Below are 19,682 nucleotides of genomic sequence, written 5' to 3'. Positions count from 1 at the left end.
AGTCTGTGGATGCCGAGCAGGGACATCCCCTTCACAGTCACCACATTCCTCTTGATCCTGAAAATCTTCGGGTCTACCTCGTGGCCATCAGGTTCTAGTTTTCCTTTCTGGTCTTCTGTGCACTGGCTGCTGTCTAGATTTTGCTAGATTGAGCAGCATACAACCATGAAGGCTCCTCGTCTGCTTGGCTTGTACTGCAGTACAATTCTGGACTAATGCAGACCACAAAGCCTCATCTTCAGGAAATCTATGACATTTTCCACTCCCATCTTGGTGCAGATTACCTTATATCTGTGCTCAACTGCTGTTATGTGAAGAACCCGGGAAGTGAATGATAGCCTTTATTCTCCAACATCTGCAAATGTCTGGAACTACAGATTGCCTCAGGATTAATGTCATGTTTCCAGGAAATATGGCATTCCTCATTAAGGAATTCTTCTTGTAGTCCACAACTACTTGCAGATCAAGGTAGCAGAAACCTTTCCTGTTTGTTAAATAATCAGAGTGATTATGAGGAGCCCTCGTGGGCACAAGTGCAGTCAGTGGCAATCTTCATTTGTTGGAAGCCAATGATGCTGGCAAATCCCAGTGCCTGAGATGTAACTTTCTCCTCACTGAATTCAAATTCAGTACCTAATTATCTCTCAGGTGGAACAGTGCATTACATATTGGGAAGCATGGCAGAGATATGCTGTAGCAGCTTGGAAAGATCCTGTAGTGCAGAAATTGACAATCAATACGCCCTTGATGTGCAGGTCAGGTAGCACCTGTGGAGAGAGAAAACAGAGTTAACATTTCAGGCTGATGACCTTTTAGGGTTTTGATGAAAGGTCACTGACCTGAAGCATTAACTCTGTTTCTCTCTTTCCATTGAAGCTTCCTAATCTGCTGAGTTTTTTCTGTTTGTACTTCACTGATATTTAAGGTAGACAAAGAAACAAAAGGAACAGTAGTGAATTTGAATGAGTGAATTAGAGTCCATTCAGGGGATAGTCATGAGGGATAGGGGCAGTAATAGAAATCAGCCAATGTTCTTTCACAGAAGGACAAGCAGATGAGGCTAGCGAGATGGTACTCACTGCTTAGTGAGCAGTTAAATAACAGAGTCTGAAAGCACTCAGCCCTAATATTAAAGCTGAGTGATGAGGGGAACCTGGGGCAACTGAAACCCAAAATCTTTGTCAAGTCTGGAAAAGCATTCAAGTTCAACCCGATTCCACAAGGAATCCTGAAATTGTATTTAAAAATTACCTGCTGGACCTCTCCTCATCTTTGCCACCCATTTCCAGTAGACCTTGCCTGACAGGGAAGCCAGCATTATTCAGCCGCTCAAGTCTCAGACTTTCAATCCTGACCGTGCGTGCTGTCAGCGTGGAGTTTGCATGTGCTCCGGTTTCCTCCTACGTCCCAAAGATATGTGGGTGGGAAGGTTAAATGACCATTGCAAATTTTGCCGAGTGTGTTGGGTGAGTGGTAAAATCTTGGGGGGGGGGGGGGGTTGTGGGGAAGAGGGTGGTGGGGATGGTGGTGCGGGGTTGACAGAATGTAGGGAGAATGGGATCAATCAAGGATTAGTGTAAATTAGATCAGCACAGACTTGGTGGGCCAAAGGGCCTGTTTCCAATGCTCTCTCTCTATGACATTACACTCATGTCCCAGCCCCTGATCTCCATATCCAAGTAGGACCCCCACAAACCTTCTGCAGGTGTTCATTCCATCTGAATTAAGAGAGGCTAATATGGCAGCAAAGCCTCAGACAAGATGTGGTATGCACATCTGACAGTCCTGACCAATTACTGGGAAATTACAAACGGATAAAGCACCTGCCTATACAGCTAAGCCGCTGAAAGTGTTGGTGGAAAGAGTTAATAGCTTCTGAATCGTGGGACAAAATGGAGAGGTTATCACTTTGATAATATTCTCACTTCTGATGTCATTAAATAAAAAAGTTAAAAAATACAATTTTTTGAAGAAATACACATTTAACCATTAAGAGAACCACTATAAAGATATTAAACAGATTCTTAGGTAATGCCCAGAATTACTGGTAATATGCTCCTGTGAAGTGATCCCAAAAATCCATTTGCTAAAATGTTGATTAAGCAGGGCATGACATTTTAGCAACTAGAAAGCTATTGCTATCTAGAGCAGCCACTCCATGGAAAATATAGCTGAATAAAAGTACTCCCTTTGTACTATGTTTCTCATACCAAACATATGTGCCACAAAAACAAATCTGAATTTTTGTCTTCTGTCCAGAAGCTTTTAAATTACCAAACCATGAAAAATTTTGGTCAATAAAAAAAAGTTTAATTGCACTGAAAAAAAACAGCACTGCTACTGTTTGCAAAACTACAGCTGTCTAGAAATTCATATGGAAGTCAAAGCATACTCAATCAAAAACTAAGCTGAAATCATTCAGCAGCTGGTCTACCCAGAGTGGGACTATATACTGAAGAAACTACATTGCAGAATAAATAGCATACTATTTTAAATCACTGGGATGAAAATAAGCTCCAACAAGGAAAATAAATTGAGCACCATAGACCGAAGCCAACAACTTAGAATGATCATTTGCTCTTGGGAATTTTGAAAGCAGAGAGAGACTATATTTACAACAATCTGTAAATAGTGATGCACTCCAATCAAATTCCTGATGATATGAAAGTGTTTGTTGTGAACTGATCTTAAAAAAACCTATGTGTATTTATAAAGTAAGCAAGCAGGCCAGTTCCCAGAAATACATAGCCAAAACATGTAGAGACATAATTCCTACTACTTAATCCAGCACACAATATTTCTGCTTACCATCATTTCCCTTTGTTCCTCGAGTGTACGTAAAAATGCTGCAAACTCTTGCACAGACTCATCTGGAATGCAACGACAAAACAAGTTAAGAAATGCTGACACTTTTGTAATGATTTTCCAGAGTAGGTGTTCCCATTCTAAAGATCATTGAGAAACACAGGAGAAGGAATAGGCTGTTCAGCCTCTGGAGCCTGTTCTGCATTTAAGGAGATCAAAGCTGATTGTGACTTCATATACCCTTCAATTCCTCATATTCCTTAAAATTTTTGACTAACAAAAATCTATCCATTTCAGATTTCAAAATAATTGACAAAGTTCTAATTTCCATTTGTAGGAGATAGTGTAAACTTTTGTCATCCCTGTATGCAGGGGTCTTTTGTGTCTTTCCTCCCAATAGGCCTAGTTCTAACTTAAGCCATGTTTACTTAAACTGGAGCTCCCAACTAGCAGAAATAGCTTCTCCATGTCCACCCTAAGAGGTCTCATTAATATCTTGACAGTAAGCATCTAATTCCCGGAGTAGAAGTCGTGCTCAGATATTCTGATGAAACATTTCAGTGCCACATGCCGAGGGAATTGGAGTAAAATCAGCAACTGGAAAGCAAAATAACTACAAGAATCTGAAATGAAAACAGAGTCCTCTAAATGCACAGCAGATTAAGTGTCATCTATGAAGAGAAACAGAGATGGTATTTTGTCAAAACAGCAGGTCAACAACATAAAATGTTAACTTTGAGTAAAGATTGAAGGTCTATCAAACTGAAATGTTAAATCTATTTATCTTCTACAGACACTACTGGACCTGCTGAGCGCTTCCAGCATATTGTTTTTTTACTTCAGATTTCAAGGACCTACAGTTTCTGTTTATTTCCCCACAGATTAATTTTTATGAACAATTTACAGCAAATTTATAATACTTTGTTGCCCAAAATACAGAGAATTGAATTTTTAAATCAAATTAAAGCAATCTGGAGTGAAAAACCTTCTCCAGAGGTGTTCTACAGGACTCATAAGGTCCTTGGTTTTTTCATAATATTTATCCATTTTTCTTTAGACTTGCATCTAGCTGACATGATCAGGAAGTTTGCAGATGATACAAAAAAATTATGTGATTGATAGCAAAGATGAAAGCTTTAGACTGAAAAATATTTCAATGGACATCAAATGAGCAGATGACAAGGAATTCAGTCTGGGAGAAGTCCAAGGAAAATATATTTTGGCTTGAAGGGGGAGAATAGGATAGAATAGCAGGGCCATCATGCAAGAGTCACTAGTTACACCATAGCAAAAATATTGATAGAATCCTGATCACCACTTTTCACAAAGGACTTGACTCCACCAGAGAAGGAACAGGCAGCATACAAGGATGAGGCCAGAGCTGGAGAATTTCAGCTATGAGAAAAAAATGGAATAAGGTGGGATCGTTTTTTTCCCCCCCAGAACAGAAGAGGCTGAGGGGAGATTTAATAGTATAAGATTTTAAGGGGGGGGGGGGGGCAAGATAGCCAACAGGAAGGGCAGATTTCTCTCAGCACAGAATCAATGACCAGCAGGTAAATTACTAGAAGGATTAGGAGGGCACACAAGGGAAAATTTTTCATCATGAGGGTGATGGTAGCCTGGAACCCACTTCCTGAAAGCAAAAAATCCTATTGGATTTAAAACAGCACTGGGATATATACACATAAAATGCAAGGTTGTCTACAAACCCATGAACTGAGCAAGTGGAATTAGGGTAGATAATCTTTTCTTCACCCTGATCGACACAATAGGTCAAATGATCTCCAATCACACTGCACAGTTCTTAAAGACTGAGAAGGGCTATTTGAATTAATCATCCAATTGTTTCTTAAATGAAAGCAGAGTACTGGCTCCTTCAACACCATGTGGAACTTCCAACAACAATGTTAAAAGAAAAATTCATCCTAAAATGATATTTTACTTACTACAACCAGTGTCCCTTTGTTCTCTACAAGAATAATGTTTCCAAATCAGTGTTACGGGACATAGTACACCAGATGTCATCTTGCCACTATATGTACAATTGATCTCAACTTCCTCAAACATGCACTCCACTGGCAACATATTTGAATACTCCAGAATTTAATTTATTTTGCTTTATGTTCTTTTGGCTTGTTTATCTCTGTACCTTGGCATTATTTGTTTTTCACATCTTCATACATTTTCTTCCCTATTCCCAAATCCCCACAACTTTAAGCTTACCCAACAGCCTTTCACATTGAACTGAGGAAGTGCTGACCCTGTGAGGCATCAACCCACAGACAAGGCTTTAAACCAAAACCCCAGCTTTTCCCTCAAGTGGGCACAAAAGATCTTATTGCAGTATTGTGTAATTCTGAGGAGGAGTCTCATAACTGAGACATTAACCCTTTCTCTTTCCAGAGATGTTGCCTAATCTGCTGAGCTTCCAGCATTTTCTGCTTTTATCTATTTTGTAAGGCAGGGGAGTTGCCTCCAGCATCCAGACATTAGACTGACACATGCATACTGATTGTTCACCATTCCCTTCGCAACCACGATCTGTCAGTTAATCGCTGCTCAGTACACCTTACACATGTGCACGCTGAGAATTGGTAGTCTGAGGTGTGCTGATGCCATCACACCTGACTATCCATAATGCCACAGGATTCACCAGGGAGCCCAGCAGCATACAAGCTGAAGAAGAGGGGAAAGATCCATTCACAGGACACCCTCAGCTCTACACCAGAGAAGGCTGGCATTCAAATATCAACACCATTCATTTGAATGGAGTTGCCAACCCAGTACACAAATATGAATGCAGTGCTTGACGCATTTTGCTTTATTGTATTGTTTTAATTCACTATTCATTTTCTTTAAATTTTAAATAAAATTACAGAAATGCACTTGACTAGTTTTTAAAATGTCTCTGTGGATCTGATGTACTTAAAAGCAGCAAAAGTGCCTCTGGCAGTCGGCAAGCAATCAAGGCATTGTAGGGGTAGGGCCTCAAGATGTACCCTGTCTCAGTCGACATCTGCCAGGTGGGATAGTCAGCTCATTCACTTCTCCACATCTGAGAAAAGTGAAAACAGAATCGGAACCATGGATGGACAGTTCTATTAGTGAGTCAGGTCCAGGACAATCAGGCCCAGTGCTTATCCATCCATCAACATAACTGAAAAATTATTGGGCTCAATCATTCACTCATCTGCAAGAAATCATGTGAACTTGTACATACATTATTCTGAGTGCCTTACCCCCAGTTGGGATACTTGTTTCCTTATTTTTCAGCACTATTTTCATTCTCCTGAAACATTTTCCTACACAGGACTTGAACAGATGACTTTGACACTAGTGCAACATACAATAGATTTTTAAAGTCACCTATCTGAAAAATTACAGCTTTTACTTACTCTTAGAACAACCAGACCTTACTAAGCCAGTTTCCCTGAAACAGTGCTCTTTAAAAGTCCCACCTCAAACTAAACTCTGTCCACATCAAGATCTCTGACCTCCTGCAATCTCACGGTCACTATCTGGAATATTATTAGAATTGGTTTATTATTGTCACATGTACCGAGGTACAATGAAAACTTTGGTTTGTATGCCATCCATACAGATCATTACAACAGTGCATTGAGGTAGTAGAGGGGAAAACAATAACAGAATGCGGAATAAAGTGTTACAGTTACAGAGAAAGTGCAATGTAGGTAGACAATAAGGTGCAAGGCCATAACGAAATAGATTGTGAGGTTAAGACTCCATCTTATTGTACTAGGGGACTGTTCAAGAGTCTTATAACAGCAAGATAGAAGCTGTCCTTGAGCCTGGTGGTATGTGCTTTCAGGCTTTTGTATCTTCTGCCGATGGGAAGGGTTAGAAGAGAAAATGTCCAGGGTGGGTGGGGTCTTTATGTTGGCTGTTTTACCAAGGTAGCAAGTGTAGACAGAGTTCATAGAGGGGAGCCTGGTTTCCATGATGTGCTGAGCTGTGTCCACAACTCTTTGCAGTTTCTTGCAGTCTCAGACAGAGCAGTTGCCATACCAAGCTGTGATGCATCTGGATAGGATGCTTCCTATGGTGCATTGAATAAAAAGTGGTCAGGGTCAATGGGGACATGCCAAATTTCTTTTGCCTCCAAAAGGAAGTAGAGGTGCTGGTGTACTTGCTTGGCTGTGGCGTCTACATGGTTGGGATTCCCAGCATTAAACCGAGGTATCTACCTGTCCAATTGCTGGTCAGGCCTGACATGAACTGGAGTTTCCATTCACTTGAAAGAGCAATCTTGACTAGGAGCTTAGAGGTAAATGTTTACATATTTGGTTTTACTGTTTTTAATTGTTTCTTAGTGTGTCAATGTGTTTTTAATTTTTTTTTTAAATAACTTGCATGCAATGTAATAGATTTTGTATGTCTCTAGGGAAAAAAGGAGCCTCATTTTGAGGGGGGCTGGGGTTCCATCCTCAGCCTCACTGCTCAACTCCTTGAGAGAGATCAACTCTTTACATCTGGATCAAGTAACTGTGGGTGGAAACCATGACCAGTAACTTATGGCAGCAGGTAAGGTCCAGGAAAATCTAACGCATTAATTTACAGCTGATTAAAACATGACAAGCAGAGAGATATTTTTGACTATAGTTACCATATCTAATCTATGGATGCCTCCCTAATTACTATTTATCCTTCACGTTTATTGTCAATACCTCGAATTTCTTCAGAAAGTACATGAGGGTTTGGTTTAACATTGGCAACTGGACTAAGGAATTTCACTCATTAATCAGAAGATTAACAAGTTATATTCTACCCAAGTCGATTAAACGAGATCATCTAACTTTAAAGAAAGTTAGTCAATCCTGTGAGTAGTTTGAAAGAAAATATTATTTACTGAATAGACCCCACCAAGTCCATGGTTTAACATTAAAATTTCAGTTAAAAGGTGCATTCTTGATTACTTCGATTCAAATAGTTTAATTTCTAGTTACAACTCCAATGGACAGCAATGTCAGTTCTTACTGTCATTCTCAAATCTGTTGAAGTTAAAAGTACGTCATAACGTTATATGGTTAAAACAATATTATTTGCCATATGGCTATAAGACCAAAAGAGACATTAATTGGTTATGCTTCAGTTGATGCCTTTCGAGGATTGTAACCCTGCTGAACTATTCTGGAAGGGCTGATTTATCTTTTTTCTAGCAATCTGGAAGGAAATGAGCAAGGTCTACAGAATGCATTGGGACTTTTGTGCAGCAACTTTAAAACAAAATTGACACCAAACCTTACTACCAGCAGAGCAACAAAGATTCAGGAAAGGTTTTGGTCTACAGAATGCTCCACAATGCAATCAGCATGGGTGACCCTAGAGTTACTGATGAGCTTGAACCAAGTTTAAATTTGGACATGAGCAAGATGCTTAAAGTACGACTGGCTAAATAAGACCCATTTAAACTGATATTAATGAGAAAATTAATTTCATAATATTTATGAAATAGTCATTGGCAGAATCATGGATGGTATCGAGGAAGCGTACAGTCAGCTGGTTGAGTGATGTCATAACAACAACAACCTTGCACTTAACATCAGCAAAGCCAAGGAACTGATTGCGGACTTTAGAAAGGGGAAGTCAGGTGAAGTATCAGTCCTCATTGAAGGGTCTGCAGTGGAAAGGGTGAGCACCTTCAAGTTCCTGGTATCAACATCTCAGAGGATCTATCCTGGGCCCAGCACATAGATGCAACCATGAAGTGGCGTGCCAGCACCTCCACTTTCTTAGAAGTTTAAGGACAAACTTCTACAGATGTACAGTGGAAAACATGCTGACTAGTTGCATCACGGCCTGGTATGGGAATTCCAATGTACAGGAACAGAAGAGCATACAGAGTGGTGGACTCAGCCAGTACCATCATGGGAGGGTACAGCTCTCCCCACCATTGAGGACATCTACAGGAGGCAATGCCTCAGGAAGGCAACATCCATCATTAAGGACCCCCACCATCTGGGCTATGCCCACTTCTCATTTCTGCCATCAGGCAGGAGGTGCAGGAGCCTGAAAACCCACACCTCAAGGTTCAACAACAGCTTCTTTCCCACTGCCATCAGGTTCTTGAACCTATGTGAAAAACCCTATCTCGGGCTCTACTTCCCTTAATTTGCAATAACGTCATTATGTTATTTTTGTTATCTAGGTCACACAAGTTATGCATAACTTATGTTAATTTATGTAATTTGTAATGTACTGTACTGCTGTTACAAAAAAACTAACTTTCATGGCATTAATGAGTATATGCGCCCTGGCAATAAACAAGCTTTGTTTAAAATTGAATTCTGGCACCTTTGTTTCTCAATAGGTATAATGCTTTTGAATTTCAATAAATCAACGAACCAAAGTGCACAGGAAAGAAAAACTGAACAAACTCAGATTTAACTTGCTGAATAAACTGCTGTAAAATCTACCACAGAAAACTTAATTTGGGGAAAATAACTCTTACTGATGAAACTTGTGTTTTCTGAAGTAGAAAACCTAAAAATATAGGTAGACTTTAAGTCTCACTTTGGCAATGGATTTTATTTTTACTACTCTTGAATTTATTTAATACTTTTATGGTAAAACACAGGCATTCTGCTACCAGGACCCAATCTTTCTGGGTACCTTTGCAAATTGCAGGAAAATATCAGATGGTCAAATCCCATACAATCAACTCTCCAGATTCATACTGCCTGGAGCTGGCAACCTGATTCACATGGGGATTAAAAAAAAATTAAGTAGCTTCAAAAGTTTATAAATTCTTGGAACCTTGTATAAAAAAAAATCTTTACGTTACAATTATTTAGGAGCCCAATTTAATCATTGATCCAATTATAAACTGTGACCCGAACATAACTTAAATCAGACTTGCTTGGAGTTGGTCATTACTAATATTAAATAATTAACTTGTGAGGGAGTTTCCTCACAACACAGGCAGCTGTCACTACTATTCATAATCCATAATTTGTCATCACAGGCATGACTGACAGACAGCAGGGAGGTCAGCATGGGTATCAGGTTGCAGGAGCCCAAGAAATATGGGCAACCAGGAAACCCCAAACTCCCTGCAAACTCAAGTCAATGTGTCAAGAGCCACATGGGAAAATGAGGCTTTGCAAAAAAAAACAGCAAACTGTCCTCATCTTTGGGTCTACACACTACTTGATGATGGTCCATGCATTGTTCAAGATCTTACTGAGAGTCTTTGCACTGTGCACATTAATAGAAAAATTATGATTTTGGTGGATGGGTTGGAGAAGAAGAATCCTTAAAAGTTACTTACGGAAACTTGTATGTTAAGTTATTGCTGCAAAATTCTAAATTGTAACCACAACAGCAGTTGGGGTTGGATATGCTAATCTGACACCAGTGCTAATGCCTGAGCTTAACAACTTATTTTTGCAGAAGTTCATGTTTCCAGTGATGATGTGAGCCCAAACCAGCTGTGACATCTTCCATCCTGCCATGTGCCCTTGGCCTTCCCCTGCACCTGTGCACTCATCATAGGACCCAATGAATCAGCATAAACTCCCACAGACTTCCCAGTCCTCAGGCTGGGAAAGTTGCTTGCTGAGCCTATGCCAAGAGCAGTGGCTCCATTCCAACGATTGCTGGGAGAAACTATCTGGAGATTTTTCTCAGTTTAAAAGCAATGAAAAAGTGAACTATTTTAAATGTGTGTGTTTTTAGTGTATTAGAAATTTAAGTTAGCACATTTTTCAACAATTTTTGAAATTACATTTTTATTTTTGATGGCTTCCATGTGCTACTGAACAACTGTGACTATCAGAGGCACTTATAAACATTTAATAATAGCAACAGCTTCGAAGGCTGGCAAGACTAGAGGACTAACTCATCCTCTGCCACTGCAGTATTTTTCCTTTATTGCAGCATCGCCAATGGTGCATTCTAACAAGAAGTGCTGGCATCAGAAGATTGCACCTGGGCCACATTGGAACAAAAAGCATGGCCCTGGGATAGGCAGCCAACGGTTTCTTCAATGCCTTCCAGGAAGATCTGCCCCTTTATTTTGTTCTCAACTTGATATAACTAATATAGGTACATACATGCTTAACAAGAGAAATACATGCTTCAGTTACAAAGATTAACTCAAGAGAGGGACAAATGAACCTTTCAAAAATACTGCAAAAGGTTGGAGATACATACATATATAATAGAAAAACAAAAGATGTTATTTGGAACTAAGGTGGAATTTTTTCCTGATCCAAGCATTGAAATCCACAGAACATTTCAGCCAAAAGTTTAAAAAGACAGTTACAGGCCTACATGTTTCATAAATATTACTTTGTCATTTTTAGAATTACAACTGTTTCTCCAGTGATGTGACATACAAAATTTTTCAAAACTCTGGATATAATTTTTTAGAATCAAGAGTCAATCCACATTATTTTCTATGGCTTCATACAAGGAATGAGACCCACTTACCTATACATCGTTCGTCATCTGTCTCAGCATCCCCAATAAACTCAAAAGAAAACTCTCCAAGGGACTGAGCAAACTTCTGCTGTGCTGTTGAAAGGGCTGCAAGAAAAAGACAAACTATAAAAATCCAAATACATCTGAGAATTGTTTTTATTTGTAAAACACAAATTATAGAAAGTTCCCCCAAATCCCTAAAAATATAATCAGCTGCACAAATACTATAAAATTTGCACATACAAAATAATTCTTTAAAATATATGTTAAATACATTATAAAATGAAATCCACAATGATACTCATCTAAGCAAGGAAATTTGATCTGAAGACTTTCCTAAGGCTACAATTTGCTTATCCCTACAAAAAGTCAATGCTCATTAAAAATTGAAATGTAAGCAGTCTGTTAAGTTGAAGAAAATGTGAAGTATCAACAAACACTCTTGGACAACACAAAGAAGTTAATTTTAACACTTCTTTTATTGCATAGCATTTTTGGTTAGCTTTGAAATTAACCAAACAGTATGCCTACATCCATTTAAAATCATTTCTACTAGTCACTCATAACCATTCTGTTAGCAACTCTGTTACCATGAAATAAAGCTGGTGATAGCTTCAAATAAGTGTTGAAAAATATTCATGGATTTGATTTTGCCACAGTTGATCTTAAATCAAGAAACTTAAAAAAAAATGTGCTCATTCACTTGCCAATGAATTACACATTACTTCATGTGCCAAAGGGCCTGTTGCTGTGCTGTATTCTGTTTAAAAAAAAGCTTTAAAAGTCACTCAGATTTCCCTGTGGACCACTATTTTCTTTGACTTTTCACATTCAATTTTTTGTAAAAAAATATTGAAAAGAGACAAAGCAACCCAAAATATTCACACACCTATCCAAGTCAAAGATTCAGATACAATCCTGATCAAGCATAACACTTGACTGAATTACATCTACAAATGGTGCTTAATTCCCAGAAATCAATAAACTACAAAATTAGCTTTTGGTTCATTCTCTAGGGGGCTTTTTCCCCTCAACAATCTGGAAAAATAAAATTGGCCACAGCAGACATCTGAAGCTATACACAGGAAGTCTGAACACAATGAAAGACATTTAATCTTTTTACTGCAAGATCAAAACATTGGAATCAAGCCATTTTCTGTCTCAACAGCACATCAGAAGCAATACCTTCCCTTTGGGAAAAAATAAGACTCAGTATGATATTGTTTTCTTATTTAGAAGCTAGAAATAAAACATGAAATCTGTTAAATGTTCTGAAATTTTTATTAATTTCAAAGATACTGTAGTGAGAGGTGAGACTAAGGGGAAGTGGCGGGCAGATATTTGATACAGCAGGAGATATTTGGCAGAGTGGAGTTGAGTGGAAGACAAGGAGATGGACGACTTAGGGAGAGAAAGGGGAGAGGGAGAGGAAGAAAGGCTGCTGATGGAGAAAGGAGTTGGAGATAGTGGCAGAGAGGAAGAGGAGGCAACAGCGAAGGCAAGAGAGGAGATACTGTAATAAAGTGGACAAAGATGGAGGCAGAGATGGTGGCAGCCACAGAGGAAGGATGAGCAATGCGGCGTTAGAAGGTGGCAAGGTCATGGTGAGAGGAAAGGGAACAAAGGAAAGAATACAGAGGTAAATTTGTTCATGCTGAAGCAGTGCAAAGACCAGCACAATAGCACAGCAGTTAGTGCTGCCACCCCACAGATTCAAGGACCTGGGTTTGACCTCGGGTGTCCTCGGTGCAGAGTGTGCTCATTCTCCACATGACTGTGCAGGTTTCCCCTAGGTTGCTCTAACCTACTCTATATCCCAAGATGTGCTGATGGATTAAATGGCTGCTGTGAACTACACCTTAGTATATATTAATAGAAAAAAGAAAAACAAGATGGGGATGTTTGACAGAGAGTAATCTAGGGATTCCTCGATAACATCAACAGCTGTTGCACAACTGCTTCAACAACCCTGATTGTGACATCTCACTTTTGCACTTCTAGTCTAATTCCTTCCAGAAACAGAGGTTCCTTTTATCCTCACACACCTCCCACCTGCAATGAATCTGCCAGTTTAGCACATTGCCAGCATTAAACATATGTTTACCTCCCCTTTCAAGATTCCAAAAAGGGATTGTTCTCTTTGAACAGTGAATCAGGGTGTTGCAATCACCCCAATATCGTCTGCCACCCCATGCAACTGCAGGGGATGCAATAACTGCCAGTTTATTTCTTTTCCCAACCAAACGCTCCTCCAGATGAAACAGCATTTAGAAACAGGAAGTAGGAGCAGGAGTAGGACACTCAGCCTTTTAAACCTGTTCCACCATTCAACATAATCATGGGTGATCATCTACTTTAGCACCCTGTTCCCCACTCCCCTTCCCTCCATATCCCTTTAACCTTTACCTCCTCCTTAAATACAATTCTCCTCCTCCAATGATAGAGAATTCCACAGGTTCACCACACTTTGGGTGAAGAAATTTCCCCTGATCTCAATTCTAAATGACATACCCTACATCCAGCAACTGTGACCCCTGGTTCTGGACTCTCCAGCATTCAGGAACATCCTCCCTATATCTAGTCTGACTCATCCCATTGGAATCTTATTGGTTTCTCTGAAATCCCCTCTCGTTGTTCTGTAAACATAGCCTAACTGACCCAATCTCTCCTCATACATCAGTCTTGCAATCCAAGGAATCAGTGTGGTAAACGTTTATTGCACTCCTTCCATGGCAAGAACATACTTCCTCAAACAATGCAACACAATCTACATACAAAGCTCCAGATGGGGCCACACCAAGGCCCTGCACAATTCAATCTTGCTCAATAAAGGGCCAACATAGTATTTGCCTTTCTAATTACTTGCTGCACCTCGATGCTTGCTTTCAGCAACAGGTGAACAAGGACACCCAAATCTTATTGCACCTTCCCGTTTTGTAATGCATTGTCTTTAAATAACATTTTTTTTTTATATATAAAAAGTGCATAACTTTACATTGATCCATGCTAAACTGCATCTGCCATGCATTTGCCTATTCACCCAACTTGTCTAAATCAAACTGGCACCTTTTTGTATCCTCCTCACAGCTATTATTCTCCCCTCCCCCAAGCTTTGAAAAATATCTGCAAGGTGTAGATGACATTTAGTTCCCTAATCCAAACTGGTATTGTGAATAGTGGGGTTCAAGCAGATTCCTGCAGCGCCCCACTATTCATTTCAAGGGAACAGCATTTGATGACCTGTCCACTTCTGACCTAGGAAACAAAGGCCAAGAGCTCTGGACTCTCACTGATCTTTTGATAAGATCACCTAGAATCTGAAGAAAGGTTTGTGTCAGATTGTTTCCATAATTGCACCACTTAAAGGAATTTAGGGGAGACTAAAATTAAAAGCAGTGAAAAAGAAGTTTAGATTTTCAATAAAGGGTTAAAGACAACTAATACCAGACTGGAGTCATTTATGTACAAACTATTGTCTGTTAAACTTGTTAAACAGCAATTTTCTGTGTGGTGTAATATCCGAATCTGTATTTACATTTGAAATACAAACCTTTCAAGCAGATGTATAAGATTTTCAAAATGTATTTGCATTTGCCACCTCTGTTTGACATGAATATGAAGGGTCAACCCAAAAATAAGTCTAGTCTCAATAACAAAAGGGATCAGATACAATTTCAGTGGAAGTGGATTCCTGAGCAGTCATACTCCTGTTATTGGTGGGACTTCCATCAAATGAAGATAATAAGCAGCTGCATCTCCACTCAAAGTCAGACAGTATACTGACCTCCTCAGACAGTTACTGATCTCTTGAACTCGTTCCAGCCACCATCTCTTCTTCAGGTTACGAGTTTTTTTGTTGGACCTTGGTCTTCAGTTGCCTAAAGAGTATTTCTTTATCCCCACGGAGCATGACAGGGCTTCCCATCCAAGAATGACATGCATTTGTGTTTAATTAGCTCCTAGATCTCCTGGTCATTCTCATTAAACCACTCCTATCAAATCTCTTCACAGATGATAATTATGGTAGGCTTCAGGGCAGTCCAGACACCTTGTGGGTCCTGTTGGTTGCAAGTTGTCAGAGAAGAGCTGCATTTGCAGGGACCTCAAGACCCTTTAATGTAAATTTACTTGTAGTGTTGTTACTGTTGCTTTGAAGCCAATCTGAAGGAGATCACTGTGCAGTTTAGACCTTTACCAGTTAGGCAATGATTGCTACCTACCATTGTGAGGTTGATACAAACATGGTCTCTTGTTCAAACAGCCACATTACGTAATGAGTACTAGTGTCTGGATCAAGGATGTAGTCACAAGGTCTCGTACTTCTCTCTCTGATGGGACAAGGCGTTAATTGTGACAAGGCTGTTCACCAAGCATTTTGTGAGAATGGCAACACTAGAGGAGTTGTACTCTTTCCTTGCAAATCATGCCTTTCCAAAACTGCACCTCGCCACTGATACCATTTCCACCAAATCCATCAAATCCACTGGCAGGAAAAGCAAATCAATATCAGTGCTACCTCCCAGATCAATATTTCCAGCATAAAGGATCTAATTGCATTCATTTTGCTCAAATGGGCAGGCTGTATCATTCACACACCCTAGACAAACAGTAAGAGATTTTTAGGTGGACAGAGGAACAACTTCAAGAATATCCACAAAGGCTACTTACAACCAAATGTAGCATCCTCATTGACTCATTGGACTCCAGGGCCCATGACAAATCAAAACAGAGAAGGAGCATTTGGGATGCACTGAAAGCCTTGAAACTCTGTCAGGAGTATTCAAAAGCCCAGTGGAAAGAGCAGAAGGAGTGTACCAACTCCCATAATATACACCTGCCCCATCAATCACTTCCTGCTTCACCACTGACCCATTCTGCAGATCCCACAATCACCTCATTAACCATCTCAGAACCCACAGAAGTGGTATGGAAGCAAATCTTCCTCAACCCCAAGGGACTGCCCAAGACTGGTCTCTGAGATATGCTAAATGCCACAACCTCCAGTTAAACAATTACCCACTCATAAAAGAATTACAATATCAATATGCCCAGAACAATATATTAGCCCCATCAACCCACTTTTTGCGACAATGACTAATGTCTTTCAGGGAAGGAAATGTGACATCCTTACAGACTCTGCAATTGGTCAAAACTGCCCTGCAAGAAAGTTGAAAACATAGAACCCTGGACAGAACAGGTATGGTAGCAATTTCCAGGGCTGGAGTGTCATCAGTGGGAATACTACTGGTTGTTATTGCAGGCAGGCACGGCACGGCACGGCACATGACCTAGGAGGTGGTCTGCTTGATGGAGGTGAACCGACCACTTGCTTTGGAATTGCTCATTTATGTAGTCAGAAGGATTGCACACCGATTTGGTCAATCAGACCCAATCGACTTAAAACAAATTCAGACCAACCAGCCAAGGAAAATTGTTTATATTGTCAACTAGGGCATATTTATTGGCATCTTTTGGGAATAAATATTGGCATACTGGACAACACTATTGGCATCTATTTGGCATATTTTTATATACCATTTTGACGAAATTGGCAACATTGCAATTTTTTATGAACATAGTAATTGCCATTTTGTTATTTGCTACCTTTGTACAAGCAAGTTGTTTTATTCACTGAAAGTCATCATGGGCATCATACATTAATAAATAAGAACTTAGAGCATCAGAAGTGGAAGATGGCCACATAGCTCATTAAAATGCCTCTGCGATTCTGATTACGTTCTCAAATCAAAGAAGTGTGTTTCAAGGCTATTTTCCCTCCTAATCCCCATATGCTCCAATTCTCTCAGTATCCAAAAATCTACAGATCTCAGCCATGAAAGAATCCAATGTCAGACCATCAACACTTCTCCAAGAAAGGTTTCCAGTTTTGTAAGCCTCTTGTGAAGAAAATGATTGAGACAACAAACAGAGTATTAGAAAAACCATGAAGGGAACATAAAAGGACTACAAAAGTTTCTAAAAATATACAGAAAGAAAAAAAAGTGAAATCAGGTGTAGGTTCCCTACAGTAAGAAAAAGGAGAATTCAAGGGGCGGAACAGTAGTGTAGCGGTTAGCACAACGCTCTTACAGCACCAGCAATCAGGGTTTGATTCCTGCTGCCTGTAAGGAGTTTATACGTTCTCCCGTGTCTGCGTGGGTTTCCTCCAGGTGCTCCGGTTTCCTCCCATATTGCAAAGACGTACGGGTAGGTTAATTTGGGTTTTAAAAAAATGGGCGGCACGGACTCGTTGGGCCGGAAGGGCCTGTTACCACGCTGTAAATAAAATTAAAAATTAATAATGGGGAGAGGGAAATGGCAAAGTAAATAGATAAATACTTTGTTTCTGTCATCACAGGAAAGGACACAATTCCTAAAAATGATCAGGAGCCAAGAATGTAATGAAGCTGAGGAACTAAAGGAATAATTATTACCAACAAAATAGTACTGGGAAAATTAATTGGGACTGAAAACTAATAAATCCCAAAGTACTAAAGGAGATATCTATGGAAATAGTGGATGCAATGGGTAGCGGTTACCAGAATTCTGCAGAATATGGAATAGTCCCCACAGTTTGGAGAGTACCTACCACAACCCATTATTTAAAGAAAGATAAAACGAACTACAGACCAGTTAGCCTAACATTAGTGGAGAGGTAAATGCTAGAGGCTGTCATAAAGAACAAGATAACATGACACTTGGAAAATATCAACCAGATTAGACAAAATCAACATGGATTTCTGGACAGGAAATCACAATTGACAAACCAATAAGTTTCTTCGAGTATGTGACTGGTAGAATAGATAAAGGAAAACTAGTGGATGTGGTCCACTTGGATTTTGAGAAAGTCCCCATATAAAAGGTTACAGTGTAAAATTAAAATGCATGGTATTGTGGGTAATGCATTGGTATGGATTGAAAATTAGCAAAGAAAAAGGGAGAAATAAGAGGGTCTTTTTGGGTTGGCAGCCAGTAACTAATGAGGTACCACAGAGATCATTATGTGGGCCCCAGATATTCATAAAATATAATCATTTAGGTGAGGAGACATAATATACTAACATTTCAAAGTTTTCTGATGACACTAAGCTGGGTGGGAATGTGAATTACAAGGAAGATGCAAAGAGACTTCAAAGGCAATTTAGACAGACAGGCAAATACAAGGCAGAGGCGTAAAACATAGCTAAGTGTGAAACTATCCACTTTAACAAGAAAAACAGAAAGGCACCATTTTCTTTAAGTCTTCTCACAAAGGGTAGTGAACCTCTGGAATTGTCAACCACAGAATTCCGGAGATTCTCCGGAATTCCGGAGAAGTAGTTAAAGGGGAGGTAGATAAATTTGGAAAGATCATGGGATTAAGGGCTATGGAGATCTGGCAGGGAGGAGGAATTGAGGCCTGAGGTAAATCAGCAATTACAAACTGAATGGCGAGGCAGGATTGAGGCGCCAGATAGCTTGCTCTTACTCCAATTTTCTTGTGTTAGATTGGGGAGAGTCACTGAAAGCAAACATGTAGGTGCAATAAAGCAAGAAGCCAAATGGAAGCTTGGACCTCACAGCAAGAGGATTTGAGTACAGGAGCAAGGATATTTTCTACAATTACACAAGGCCTTGTGAGACACTCCCAGAGGATTGTGTGCAGTTTTAGACTCTAAATCCAAGAAAGGATATACCTGCCATAGAAGCAATGCAACTAAGGTTCACCATATGGATTTCTGGAATAGCAGGACTGCTCTAGGAGGGCAGATTAGGTTAACCAGGTTTCTAATCACTAGAGTTTAGAAGAGGGAGTCTAACTGAAATTTACAAAAACTCTTACAGGACTAAACAAACTGGATAGAAGGAAGATGTTTCTCTCTGCCTGCGATGTCTAAACCAATGGGTCACAGTCTCCAGATAGAGGTCAAGACATTGAGATGAGGGGAATTTTCTTTTCCCCCCACTCAGTGAGTGAACCCCTGGAATTCTCCAGCACTGAGAGTTATGGAGGCTAAGTTGCTGAATATATTTAAGGAGGAGATAGATATATTTCTGGATGCAAAAAGCATCAAGGGGTATAGAGAGAGAGAGAGGGAGAGAGTAAGAATATAGTATCGAGAATGGATGATCATCAAGGTTATTACAGGAATAGTGGTTGAGTTAATGGGGTAGCAACCATAGCTCTAGATAATGGATCTAGAGACTTAACTCAAATCTTGGTAGCTGGGGAATTTCAATTCAAAAGTTGGTAGCATAGTAGCCCAGCAGATAGTGCTATTGCTTCACAGATCCAGAAACCCAAGTTCAATTCCAACATCTGGTGCTGTATGAATTGAGCTTGCACGTTCTTCCTGCAACCGCATAAATTTCCCCTGGGTAGTCTAGTTTACTCCTACACCCAAAAATTGTCTGCTGTAAATTATCCCTGGTGTAGGTGGATTATAGGAGAA

General features: G+C 39.8%; 1 protein-coding gene across 2 annotated transcripts in view; it reads right to left on the bottom strand.

The window, feature by feature from the left end:
- arhgap10 (Rho GTPase activating protein 10) overlaps nucleotides 1–19,682 on the bottom strand; it is a 153,379-nt gene that overhangs the window by 90,120 nt on the left and 43,577 nt on the right. For both annotated transcript variants that reach the window (XM_052036414.1, XM_052036404.1), the window contains exons 2-3: nucleotides 11,260–11,355; nucleotides 2,809–2,870 (exon numbers count right to left, since the gene is read on the bottom strand). In XM_052036414.1, coding sequence (XP_051892374.1) covers nucleotides 2,809–2,870; nucleotides 11,260–11,355 — 158 coding nt within the window. The remainder of the gene's footprint in view (nucleotides 1–2,808; nucleotides 2,871–11,259; nucleotides 11,356–19,682) is intronic.

Source organism: Pristis pectinata, chromosome 2 (assembly GCF_009764475.1).
Source record: "Pristis pectinata isolate sPriPec2 chromosome 2, sPriPec2.1.pri, whole genome shotgun sequence".
In the NCBI taxonomy this organism is placed as follows: Eukaryota; Metazoa; Chordata; class Chondrichthyes; order Rhinopristiformes; family Pristidae; genus Pristis; species Pristis pectinata.
The sequence above is the reverse complement of the archived record's forward strand: the minus strand, read 5'-3'. Positions and strand labels throughout refer to the sequence as shown.